Source organism: Choloepus didactylus, chromosome 18 (genome assembly GCF_015220235.1).
Source record: "Choloepus didactylus isolate mChoDid1 chromosome 18, mChoDid1.pri, whole genome shotgun sequence".
Lineage (NCBI taxonomy): Eukaryota > Metazoa > Chordata > Mammalia > Pilosa > Megalonychidae > Choloepus > Choloepus didactylus.
Genome location: NC_051324.1, coordinates 64700352 through 64714057, shown reverse-complemented (window position 1 = coordinate 64714057; position 13706 = coordinate 64700352). Strand labels below are relative to the sequence as shown.

General features: G+C 41.5%; 1 protein-coding gene across 1 annotated transcript; it reads right to left on the bottom strand.

Moving 5' to 3' along the window:
* Positions 1 to 371: 371 nt before the first annotated feature.
* KCNJ2 (potassium inwardly rectifying channel subfamily J member 2) lies at positions 372 to 9391 on the bottom strand. Its single transcript, XM_037809942.1, has 2 exons — positions 9220 to 9391; positions 372 to 4287 (listed from the first exon to the last, which is right to left on the bottom strand). The coding sequence occupies exon 2, from the start codon at positions 4065 to 4067 to the stop codon at positions 2784 to 2786; it is 1284 nt and encodes a 427-aa protein (XP_037665870.1). The 5' UTR covers positions 4068 to 4287; positions 9220 to 9391; the 3' UTR covers positions 372 to 2783.
* Positions 9392 to 13706: the final 4315 nt, after the last annotated feature.

Here is a 13706-nt window from a genome sequence, read left to right as displayed (position 1 = left end):
TAACTAGGAAAAGCTTTCAAATGAACAATCCATGCTGAAATAAATAACAGAAGAACATAGCAATACGAACCTTATAAGGCTGGTAAATATTTGCTAAAACCATGCTAACCGGTAGCATATCGGTACTAGCTTTCAGAAATTGCTGCACTGAAATTATACTTTCTATGGCATTTTTTTCCTTTACAGACTTCTATTTACATTTGGCTTTAAATATGAAAATATCTGATAAACTTTATAAAATGTACACTTTAAAAACATAGCTTCTGCAAAATTTTCTTGAAAAAAAAAAACAAACCTGTGCACCAGAAATTTTAGATTTTTTTCTCTTTTTTTTTTCCCCAGAAATAAGCTGAAAGACTTCCCTCCCTCATTCTCACCCCCATACCCACCCCCTTTCAAATATCTCAAGTCTTTTTAAGTGGCAGCACTGTGTGTTTAGGGGGACCCTCTTTGGTGGCAACCCCCATTTTCCACTGTATCTTCATTTAATTTACATATCACTGAATACTCTTTGGTTTGATTATTTTCCATTGCAAAACATCAAATAGCAGCAGCTGCAGCCCTCGGTATTCTCTCACTGTCAACGGCCAAATTGGTTTCTCCTTTATAAATTCTCTTGTCCACTCAATCCCCAATTCTTCCAACTCTTTAAACACCTTCCCAAACCTGCCTTTAAATTTGTACTAAAATAGCATCCACTCGCTTGACATCTCTATCTTGGTTTCAATGAATAGAATGCCACCATTTTCAAACCCATCGGCTTAGTGTGCTGAAAACAGCAGAAAATAATATTACTGCAGGCACCCCATTCAGATATGGCTGTTCGAGAACCAGAGACCATCACAGACACGGACTTACAAAATACATGATTCTAGAACAAGCTGTATTTTAATGGCATACAGGGGTATAATACCATGAGAGTTGACTTTGAGACTCCAAAAAGTCAGTATCCCCAGAATTCACAAATAGGAAACTTTGAGCCAAAAAAAGAGTTCCATGATTGAGTCAGAGCAGGGGAATAAAAAAGTTGCTAGCAAGGCAGGTGGCCAGGCAGAAGAGGCTTCTGGAAAACAGTGTGTCCTTAGTAACCTGCTCTAGAGCTCCACGGGAGGAGACCAACCCTGCTGGGCTCACATTCAATTATGGGTGTGCACACAAAAAAAGGAAAGAACTCTTTTAGAGTACTATCTCCTTTACTCCTGACTGTGTTACATTTATATGGCTTTCTTTTACCCTAACAATACTGAAACATTTTCATTCCCACCCTCTGCCACAAAACAAACAAACAAAACAAAACATACACACAAACACACACACACACACACACACACGCACACATAAAACCAACTTTCATCTACCTCCTGAATAGCTGAACTGTGCTGTGTCAAAGCGGCTTGTCCACATTTCCTGCTTCCCCTCTTTGGCATGTGTAGCCCTTTCTGCCACTGGAAGAGTCACTCCAGGCAGACCGATCAGAAGAACTAGCCCAGAGGACAGGCGTGGCGTCTTTTCTAAGGCAAAGTCAAGCTGGAAATGACCTGGCAGGGCAGCAAATTCAATTGCAAGGGTTTAAACTTATTTATCATTCGTGCTGGATGGCTCAGATTCGAGGATGCCAACTAAGCTCAACCAGGATTTTATCTTGTGGAATAAATTTTGGAATGTGCAAAAAAGGGAAAACCCAGAAAAACCTAAAGAGCCCATCACCTTCTCTTCCCTTCTGCATCAGACTGGCCAGCATTACCTCGCAAGGAAGAAAAGAGGTTTCTATTGTGTGGTGTGGGGTGTGTGTGTCTGTGTGTGGGTGTGCATTTCAACTTTACTGCCCTTTTCCTCTTCCTCTTAAAATAACAGTGTTCCATGAAAGAAAAAAAGTATAAAAAGCACTAGACTTATTAAACTCTGTGTGCATGATGCTCTATTTTCTGAATAAGGTGCAAAATGAGAGGGCAGTTCAAGGTCTTGCTGAGGTTCAAAGTTGCTGTCTCTTGATTTCAAGGCAGCCCGTGGGGCATTGTTTTCTTTTTAGTTTCAGCTTCACTGTGCAAAAATATGCATTATCTTTGGTATTCATTTTAGGTAGTCTAACTTAAAATTTGAGATAACCCATTAACATCATAGAGGGAAAAACGACGACGACAACAACCCTGGAGGCTACCATTTGGCTAGTGTTACATAATGCCCTTATGTAACCAAAGAGAGAGAGAAAAAAAATCAATTCTAGCGAACAAATTACTGGCCTCAAAAAATCAGGCTCTCGTTTTGGCAGCTCATAGCCAAATACTTGCCACTCTGAAGCGCATCATGAGCTTTCAACAAAGTTCAACACTGACTTTTAAATTACACAAAAGAAAAACTACACTGCAACAAAAATACAATTTGTCTTCATGTAGTTAGCAGCTTTTCAAAAATTAAGGCAGAGTCTTGCCTTTGTTATGCCATTAAAAACATTCTTGTTCCCCAAAGAGAAGCACTCTGGATAAGTCAAATACCCGACCAAGGCTTGCCTGCAAGTTCAAGTTTTGTAAAAACACAAAACAAAACATAAAAACCCATAACTTATTCTATAACATATATATGTGCCATCGAGTCATGCGGAGACATGTTTAGCGCTTTACGTTGATCTTCGAGTTTACAGTCGTCCGCTGAAACCCTCGTGCTTGCCTTGTGGCCACTTGCCTTGACTCAGCTCTTCACCAGTACCGTCGTCTGTGTAACTGTTTTGGGTCTTTGACCAACAGACTGTGTTTTAAAGTAAATATTCCACAGAAGGAATCTGTCAGTCATATCTCCGATTCTCGCCGTAAAGGCCTGGGCTCCAGGGGTACACTCGCCTGGTTGTGAAGGTCTATGCCAGGGGGCGTGTCTGTACTCGTGCTTTCTGGAACTCCATTTTCACTGTCGTCTTCCTCTTTGCTTGTGAGGGCAACTTCATTCTCATAGCAAAATGAATTAGCATTTGAAAGGATGTATTTCTTTTCTGCTAAGTCTCTGGCACTACAAAGGGGTGTGTTGGGTACTTCATAAGTTTTGTGGAACCTTGAGTAGTCCACTTTGTAGTAGTGTTTCTCTTCAAAGAGTACAGGCTCATAGCGGTGGCCCCAAAGGATTTCGTTTGCCAGGTAAGAGCTACGGCACTGCGTTGTCATGGCGGTAGCTTCTACCATGCCTTCCAGTATAACGACGATTTCAAAGTCTGCATTGTCTATGTCCTGTTTACTCAAATCATATAAAGGACTGTCTTCATCTATTTCATGCACTATAGTGATTGGAGACACCAGAAATATACGGTCAATTCCACTGTCAAACCCGACATTGATATCTATTTGATCCAGTGGGATATATTCCCCTTCAGAAGTAATTCTGGATTTGAGGAGCTGGGCTCGAACATGAGCTTCTACCAAGTGGCTTTTCCGAAGATTGCCCACTCGCCACATCAAACACAGCTTGCCATCTCTCATGGCGATCACAGCATTGTGACTAAAGACAAGAGTCTCGTTTCTCTTCTTGGGCTTTGCCATCTTTGCCATGACTGCGCCGATGATAAAGGCATCGATGATGCAGCCCACGATCGACTGGAACACCACCATGAAAACGGCAATTGGACATTCATCAGTGACACACCTGAAGCCGTAGCCTATGGTCGTCTGGGTCTCAATGGAGAAAAGGAAGGCAGCCGTGAAGCTGCTGACCTCAGACACACAGGCTTTGCTCTCCTTAGACGCGTCCAGATCTCCGTGGAGCAGAGCTATCAACCAAAACACACAGCCGAAAAACAGCCACGAGAGAACGAAGGCCAGGCAGAAGATGACCAGCATCCACCGCCAGCGAATGTCCACACATGTGGTGAAGATGTCTGCGAGGTAACGTTGTCCCTTCTCGCCCACATTGATGAACTGGACGTTGCAGTGGCCGTCCTTCTTCACGAAGCGGCTCCTGCACTGTTGGCGAGTGTGGACTTTACTCTTTCCGTTCCCAAAGCCATTTGCAACTGCCATGGTGGCCAACTTCATGCCGTCTTCTTCTGAAGACACAATGCTGTAGCGGTTGGTTCGCACACTGCCCATCGCTTCTGCCGAGGACTCCAGTGCTTCTGCTCTGGGAAACAGTCTGAGTTTTTGCAAAACCCTTTGGAGAAACAGTTTTGAATGTTCAGTGAGGACACACACACAAAAAAAAATAAGGAGGAGAGATGGGATTCGCCAGGAGCCTTGAGATTCTGCCAAGGACTGTCTACTGACATGCAGAGTTACCTTAGTAACTTAGCTGACATCCAGAGAACATGTCCTGCAAGAAAAGAGAGATCATTGATTACAAAAGAAGTCATTGTTAGTGGGTTCTACTATCTAAGGATCTAAGGCAATATTTCTAACAAAATAGTGAAAGATATAGATAATATATTTTGCACTAAATTTTAAGGTACGTCATTTCTTTGTACCATAAAAATAATTTTCTTTCATTTAAAAATGCAAAGTTATGAAACACAGAAAAGGGCTTATGACAGTCTTTTCACCAAAATTTCACATTCCATTTCCTCTAGATTTTGCCAGCCATTTGGAATAGCCTGTTTCTCATGTTTTACCCTCTGCCTTCTATTCTCTTCTTTGGCCTTCCCTACTTGCTAGGCTCCCAAGTTAGTAAGTAGGAGAAAGACTTCCTAATTCCGAGGTGGGTCATGAATATTTAAAGACTAGGTAATGTCCAGAGAACATTTCGCATGAAGGTAGCATCTTAATATTAATTGAACTGCATGTGCAATATAGGAGACCATTAGACTCGTTGTCATCAGGCAGTCTACTTTGTTTAAGTGCTGGAACTGAGCAGACAGCCTTAAAATCATCTGAACTGGATCCCAATTTCTGCAAATTGTTTGGGCTTGCTGGATCACTTGGCATACTCTAGGCAGCCGCTCTGCAGAAATGCCTGATAACATCTCTGTTAGTGCAAGGGATCTTGACTTGAAGACACAGTTTGCTCTGGGGGATAGAGAGCCATTCTGTTGCCTAGCGATACGAGTCCTGAAATTCTCCAGGGATGGGACTGCCAGGTGTGATGACAGCCTAAGAAGTAAGCATCTTGCTGCTAAAGGACCAGGTCTTTAGCGGATTGAGATAAGGCAGGAACTCATTTCATGTGGGTCCAATTCTGTGTTCTCCCAAACAGAGAAAACTTTGTAAGCCTGGATCATGAGCTTACTTTCTCTCCAAGTGCTGTGGTTTGCTATACGCTCCTATGGAGAAGGCACTCGCATTTCCTTTATATGAACAACTAGTCGTTTTCATTTCTCTCCTCTTGCCTCATTCTCCCCTAGGTAAAACTATTTACTTTAAAATTTCCATCTTTGCTGCAAAGAAACTTTTTTCCTTGACTAACTGCTAAAAGCCCAAAAGAAAGTATAAGGTATTTCCCTTTACTAAATTTACATTAACAAGACTAATAAAGCTTAGAACCAAAATAATAAATGTGATTCTCAACCTTTCAAACAACCAAATCCATTGCCATTATTTAAGGGGGACAACAAACAACAAATGGAAAGGATCAGAAATCTGTTGACCCTTTGATAATGAGAACTCTCACTTTTTTTCTCCCCCAAAGCCACATTAAGATTAAGCAGTCAACAGAACCAATATCAGCAAGCAAGCTGCAAACAAAAAAAGCAAACCCTTTATCTTGTTTTTATACATCTCCTTATAGACAAATAAGGTGCACTGCCCTTGAAAATGCCTTGTTACAGTCTTCTGACTTCTCCCTCTTTATCCGAGTTATTATGCAAGAATGTGCCCCAACACATTTTTTCCTGAGATTAGTCATCTGTGAAAATTGCAATGTGTGTTACATTTTGGCAGCTTTTGACACCTAAATGATGCCCGATTTGAAAGTGTCTTTGAATTACTTTATAAAAAGAAGTTACTGTGCCTTTCTAACCTTCCACCTGCTTCAATGTTTTGTCTCCTTCCCTATGAGGTTTGCAGTTGGACAAAAGAACAAAACTCCTCCTATTCCTTGAGGTTCTAGATCTTGGACCTGGGAGGAATTTCTTTTAACAGGGATTTCAGTTTATGTGGCTCACATGAAATTGCCAAGCGCTTCTTCACAAAGGCAGATATAGATAACGTAACATCCAATGCAGGTGTACTTTTGAAAAAATAAAAAATAAAAACAGTTTCATTTAAATAGTGCTTGCATCCTTGACTTCTGATTGATTTCAGAACCTTATATTATACACCAAGAAATGGACTTTTCATGATTCAAAACAATCCTTCCCTCTGAGTTACCATTAGGGACCATGAGCAGAGAGTCTCGAATCTCTTCTGACTTACTTCTGCACTCTTTCCAGATTAAAACCTAAGAACCATACGAAATTTAAAGACTGAATTATGACTTTCCAAAATTCTTGACCCTAGGACATTTGTTTGAATTCCACAAATCGCACAATATCATCTTCCTATGAATAGCTTCCCGCATTTAGAACCTTGAAAATAGCCTGCACTGCGCCAATGTTATTGTCTTATTTCCATTGCTAATAACAGAAATTGTTCCATATGCAGAGCATCATTTAGAAATTTTACTGTTTTTGCTCAGAAAGAAAATAAAAAGGCTTCTTTGGCAAAAAGGAAACTTTTGTCACTTAGAAAACATATGCCCCCAAACAAATTTATATATGTATATGTCTGCACACACGGACTTTCAGACTTTCATGGAGCTGTTTACCCAGCAGAAGCTAGAACTTGCCAAAGTTTAATAGAGTAACTGTCTCAATGTTTCATTATGAAGAATTCCTTTCCTGTTAACCTGTCCAGAGGCCCAAATGCCCTTAGGCAAACAGAAAACGTCCTTGCGCACTCCTCATTCACTCAAAATTGCCAATACATGAGCAGCTGGGAGAAACTTTCCTTAGGAATAAGGCTTTCACGCAACTTCATTTTAGGCATATCTTTAAAATATTTTTATTTGAGAAACATTCAATTAAAAGTAGATGAAAACACTAAATGATTGCAAAAGATGGAGACAAGTCCAGAGAATAGATATTTGATTTGATAAACCATCCTCTATCAACCAGATGTAAATTTAATGGATAGAAATATTCATTTCATCCAGGGCATAAGCAGTGATGCAGAAAGTATTTCTGGGAAATTGAGAGGCTACATGTGGTGCTGTTCATGTTAAGACTATTTATAGGCTGAGCCAAAATTAAGCATAAGCAATGGAAAAAAATAGTTCAGTGCTTCATTCTTAGGTAGATGTTAAAGGAGAGAGAACTATGGATAAATGCAAAGTCAAGGAGACCACAGGATATAAAAGGAGGAATGTAAATTGTTTTTGCTCTGTGGGAAGTATGTCCAATATGTTTGTTAAAAAAAATCTAGAAAATATTACTATGAAGAAATAAATGAAAAGAAAGGTATCCCATAATATGGTCACGGTGTCTGGTGAAGAAGAAAGTTTCTGACTAAGGATAGGAAATGAAGATAGCAAAAGAAAGTGCACCGGTCTGAGACAGAGGTTTGCTAATGAGTGTTTGGAGCAGCTATTCCCCAGCTGACGCCACATAGACCAGCCTGTGTGTGCTCTGGGTACATGTTGCTATGTGAGCACAACTGCTAGCAGAGCAACCTCTTAGAAGCTCAGTAAACAGAAAGCAGGGGGAAGGGAGGGACAAATAACCATTTATCAATATGAGCACTACCTATAACACATATACTTAACAAGTTGGTAGCATCACTCAGCATTTACATATGATGAAAATTATACGTATTGCCAAGCAAAAATATGCACTCAAAAAAAAAGTGCAACATTTGTCAATATCTTCAGGTAAAGATGCAGTGACCTTTAGCAAATCTTCCATGTTACTCAAAAGTCATATAAGGACTCGAGCTGACCAGAGATACTGTCAACTGGAGAGTCTGAGGGATGTAGAAATATTGTATATTCTTTTTTGAGTTTTAAATCAAATGCCAAATTCATAAGACTTTAGAACAAGTATTCCTTATGGATATGAATAGCATTTAAACAAATTAGATGCCACCAAAATATGAGGGGGAGGGGAAGGAAGCAAAGTGAAATAACCTTGACCCCAACTCTCACACCTCCCACCAGCCTTGAAGTAACATCTCTTTCTCCTGAACATTAAGATTTATCCAGATAATGGTATATATAAATAAAATGCTTGTGATGGGAGTGGAAGTGAGGAGGGAAAAGCTAACAAGTGTAAAGAAAATGCACAGAAGACATACACCAGTGGTTAATCAGAGGAAATCTGACAGTCTGTTGACTTTGCACGGCCAAAACAAGTTTTCAAACAATGCATTATTTCCTAACAGGTAAATTCTGACTTTTTTGAACATCCCCAGGATTTGCAACCTTATCCTGGTTTCATCTCACCGATGTGCTTACCACGACACAGTTACAAAATTAACTGTTCATTTCCTATCTCTAATTTTTTTTTCAATTGTCATGATGAATCCAAAGTTATGATGCAATCTTTTTGCAGATTCAAGTCATTTTGAACAGTGTGGGTCTCTGCAACCGCATTGCCTTCAACCCAGGTATTAACCCTGTTATTAATAAGAACAAGAAATCGCTTGGGGGAGAGTGGCATATGAGGTGGAAGTTTTGCGGTCTTCAGACTCAAATCCAACTCAGGCTCCGCTTTATTCCCCCAGCAAAGCAACTTTGAGACGCCAGCTCTGTTTGGAATTCGAAGCTAAGCTTGAAGCAATGACCCAATTTTTAAAAATAAATAAATAAATAAATAAAAGACGCTGAGGATCAAGAATAGTGCTGAGTCCCAAGATTTGCCAAGGTTTGAAACCAATGCCCCAGACGTCCGTCCGTACACCCCTCCACCCTCGCTTTCTTTCCTTTGAGCGAGAATCGCACAGACTCGCTCACTCCTGCCTCCAAACTGAGTATCTCGCTACAGCTGGTGCATTGGAAGTTATGAGCACAAACAGATGCTGCAGAGAAATCTGTTTCTATTGCTCAACTGTTCCAAGCATGTCTCAGTATTTTTAGCTCGGGGGATGTTCTTTGGACTCACACAAACTATATAGGCATGATCTGGGATTCCGGAGCGTGGGTGAGCGCTACAGCAGCATGACAGCTGGACACCTCTGGAGCAGCCACGCAGAGTAAGTAAGGTAGGGAAAGCTGCTCGGGTCCACTCCCCAGGACACATAAGCAGCGCGAGAGAAGAAGAAAACACACAGTAGCTCTTACCTGTTGCTGGCGCAGGAGCATGGGGACATGGAGTGGAAGTGGGGGGTACAGAAGGCATGTAAGATCCAGTGGTTTGTAAAAGCGAGTGAGCCAAAGTAAACCAGAATTCCCAAAACCCAGCTGGCCGGCGACGGGGAAGGCAGCGCGCTGGCCGGGGCTCTAGAGCGCTCTGCAATAGCCTGGGCTCTTTTGAGGCGGTCCCGGCGATACCGGCCCGCCTGGCTCCGCCCCCGGCCCCTTTCGGCCAATAGCAGAGCGCCGGGCCGCGCGGCCAGCCCCGGGAACCGCGGCGGGGAGGGGAGGATGCTCACACCCGCTGCGGGAGCAGCCGCCGGCGGGGAGAACCTGCCGCCGCTCCCTCCCCCTCCACCCTCTGAGCCCGGCCAGGCTGTCCGGCCCGGGCTGGGGAGGAGGAAGTTGCGCCCCAGCTGTGACGGCAGCAGGTGGGAAGCTCCGCGGTGGGGTTTTTGCGGCTGCCTAATTGCAGCCTGGCCTTGGGCAAAGCGTCCTACCCCTCTCCGAGCCCCACACTTCCCTTTTCTCTCCTCCGAGGCTGCTGTGCAGTGCGTGATCCTCGAGGAGCCTGCGAGGTGCCAGGGGCGGGGCGTGACCTTGGCTGCACGGGAGGATTGCCTTTCAGCCGGGGCGCGCCTCGCTCTCCCCTCCCACCCTCCCTCCCAGAGCCGCCGGCCCCCGAAACCCAGAGCGGAAGCGGCGGCGCGAGGAGGAACTGCGAATTAAATGGGGAAGGGACGGGACCTGCGCGCAGAGCCCAGCAGGATTCAGACGCGCACAAGCTCAAGTGCTTGTAACTGCTTGGCTGATTCTTCTTGCAATTGTTCGTGAATTACTTACAAAGCGTCCAGACATCTCTGAAGGATGAACTACTCGTCCGCTCTCGCCTTGCCCGCCCTCAGTGTCTTTTTTCCACCACTACCCAGCACTCTCTGCTGATCTAAAATCAGAGTAATTAGAGAATAATGAATTCTCTGGAACAGCAACCCCTGCAGACACTCAGCTCTGCCCTTGCAGTCAGCACCTCCCAGCTCTCATAATCAGCGGCCCGGCAAGAGCGTATAGACCCTGTATAAACCCGTGTAAACTTCAGTGTTAATCGGGTCTGGATCCTGGAACCTTACAGATTAATCCGTGTGTGAGAGAGAGTGTGAGTGAATCAAAGATTAAGCGCATATGAGTACTTTGGCGCTGCCATAAAGAAACTTTGCTCTTAAAGGACCAATATATTTAGAAGTCTTTTGCTTTCAGTGCTTTGGAAACCCGTGCCGTGTGTTTAACGTTTTATTTCCTGAAGCGATCAGATGGTTCTTTTGTGCAGCTTATTTAACCTCTAAAGGCTCCGTGATTTGCCAAACTACTTCAACAAACTGGCTAATATTCTAGACGTCATAGTTAAGGAGGTTTTGTGCCTATGGGTGGGCAAGGTGAAACTGCAACTTTCGAAGGAAAGGGTCTGCGTGGTACCCACCTCATAGCCTCACATGGCCCCTAGGAGGTGCTGGTGAAATATGCTTAGGTTTTGCAGTAAGTACTTTAAAAAGGATAGCAAGTGTGCCTTTTTTCCTAGCACTGAGCAAGATACTGAAGTTAAAAAGGGTGTGGTATACTCGTGCTAGCGGTGGTGACAGCTCTGATAGCCAACATGGCGTTGCCGTTCCGTTCCATTTCTTGAGATTTATACAGTGCAGCCTACTGGAAGTCGTGTTGGGGGCTCTGAGATGCCTTTTAAAGCCGTGCGTGTGAAAATAATTCCCCACACGAGGGAGGTCTACTTTAACATTTATTAAGTCATGTATTATACAAAAGCAGCTTGAATTAACTCTAAAATAGATGGATGTATAAGAATCCAGATTATAACCCTACGGCTGAAAGTAGGCAAGCTAACTGTGTATAGCAGAAGGAGAGAGTAACAGCTCCCTGCAGTTCAATTAGTTTCTTCTGAAATGTGATTCCTTGTGGATTTCTTCTAAGAAACAGGCTGGGGAAGTCTAATTAATTCCTTAAATCATATTACCCTGAAATGGAAAAAGGAAATCAATCATTTATATATCTTCTTTTCCTTATTACAATTCAGTCTGTGTATCTTTTAACTGCTAAGAATTTTCCAAACCATTTGAATTAAGGGAAGCAACACATTTATTTACAGGTAATGAACTCTTTTTGAAAATCCATTGCCTAGAAATGGATGCCGTTTTTCTGGAACTTGAAATGCAATTGTTTTATTTTAATGTTCTTTAAATGAACTGCATAAATACAGACCAAGGTAGTTTTGTATGATGGGAAAATTTTTAAAGAAATGAACACAAAGTTATGACATTATGGTTGTGGTATGCATTTACCTCGGAGAGGGGCATAGATGATAAATGTATCACAATCTTTCTCTTCAATTTTGCCGCCCCACCCCCACCCCAGACTGATCTGCAAGGCTTATTTCTTGAAGTAGAAGGCTTGAGAAGTTGATGATTTTAATAAGAGGCTTCCCAATCTGAATAGAATGTTTACCTTGTTTAGCTAAATAAGGAAACATGATGGATTGAATTTGTAAGTAACTGAAACTTTGTAAATACATAACATTGACCCCATTGTTCAATTTTAAAAAGAAAAAGATATAAATTCATATTTTAATAAATAAATGTCATTTCACTATGTCCCTATTAGGAAGATTCTGGTGTGCCAAAGCATCCAGTGCTTGGGTAAATATGCTTTTTTTGGAGCAAAGTGTAATACAGATTTCTCTAGTCAGTGTCTATCTTTTTGGCTGAGTCAGTCCTTATTTAGCAAAAATCCCCATTAGTTTTGGACACCAATGCAGTTAGGTGTTGGGATCCATCTGTGAATCAAATTTTTCCAAGGAAATGACAATTATGCTCTTACTGATTCCCTGCATGAAAACCACCTATAATATCAGAGCCAAATATTAGTCACAATGTAGATCTGTGGCCAGAACGTGAATGGTTGTATGACGCAGAGGGTGACTGTTCCACTAGGAACACAAATCTTTCCTTTGAACTTGTATAGTGTTCTCCAGCAATTAGACATATTTTTAAACTTCCATTAACCATCTCTACAGTCCAATTTCACCCTAATAAGTGATTGAAAAGCTCCTGGTATTTGCATGTACTAGATGTTAAGGACCACTTACTAATTTTCAGATTAGTAAGAGTATTAAACAATTAATAAATACAAGTCAGATCGGCATGAAAACAGGATGTGTTTGTGATGTGTTGCTTTGACGACAAGCCGTTTGCTATGGTATTTTAAGGTATTGAATGTAATCTTATCTATTGGAAAATGGTTTCGGCTTTAAAAATTATGCAGCTTCACCAACCACATCTTCATAATAAATTCAGTGAAAGTATTTGTTGAGTAGCTACTTTGTGCTTTATCTGTATGCGAGGTCACGGGAGGCATAAGAGCTTTGGGAAACAATCCATACTCACGAGGAATTCACAATCTCTAATTGAGGAGACAAACAATGTACAAGTAAGACATTTAAATGACCAAATGACAATAAAAGGCAGTCCATGATAAAGCACGAAAATGGATTTTGCAAATTATAATGATAATGAATTCTGGAGAGTTTGGGAGGAGATGAATGAAGCAGAGTAGAATTTACGGGGAAGCCTTTATGACGGACGACTTAATACATATGTCCTATCACCATGTATCATAGTAGTAAGGATGCTGAGAACAGAAAAAAGACAGGATTGTGTCCCCATTTATTAAATGTACTAAAATGCCGATTGCCCCCAAATCTTCCTGTATCCATGTAACTGTGTATATAAATTATGAGCTGCTTTTAAGAATGACATATTCCTTGTACATGTCTCTACCTACACCGACATTGTTTCCTCTAATGCAATGGGACTTATTCCACAAGTCTTATTTACCATTTATCATGACTGTAACACCCAGTGATGACATCTTATTTATCTGGCATACCTGGAAGAGTAGTATCTCACATAACGGCCTTTCTAAATAATTATTTTCTCTAAAATATTGTGTGCATCTTCAAACTTTTAAACCGATGGGAATCATTTTCTCTAAAATATCATGTGCATCTTCAAACTTCTAAACTGATGGCTCAGTTGGACTCTGCCCATGTTTCTATTGAAGTCTGTTTTGTTCTTCTTATGTGATTTCTTATGTGTTTTTCTTATGTTTGTTTCTGCCTCCTAATGGTGGGCTTTATGATCTCCAATGCCATATCTTCTTCTTATGATTATTGTCATTGTATCCTTGTTGCCTTGCACATTGCCTGACACATAAGTCAGTCTCAATAAATGTCAGGTGAATGAAGAACTCAATGAAAGGATCAACACTTTTTAGTATAATATGACTTTCTAATAATGACTCAGTATTATTATAATAAACACAAGCTATTTCATTTGTACCTATAAAACAGTGGGCCTATCAAGGTACAACAGAGCAGTTCTTCCTACATTAATTGAGCTTAGGACTAAGCTTAC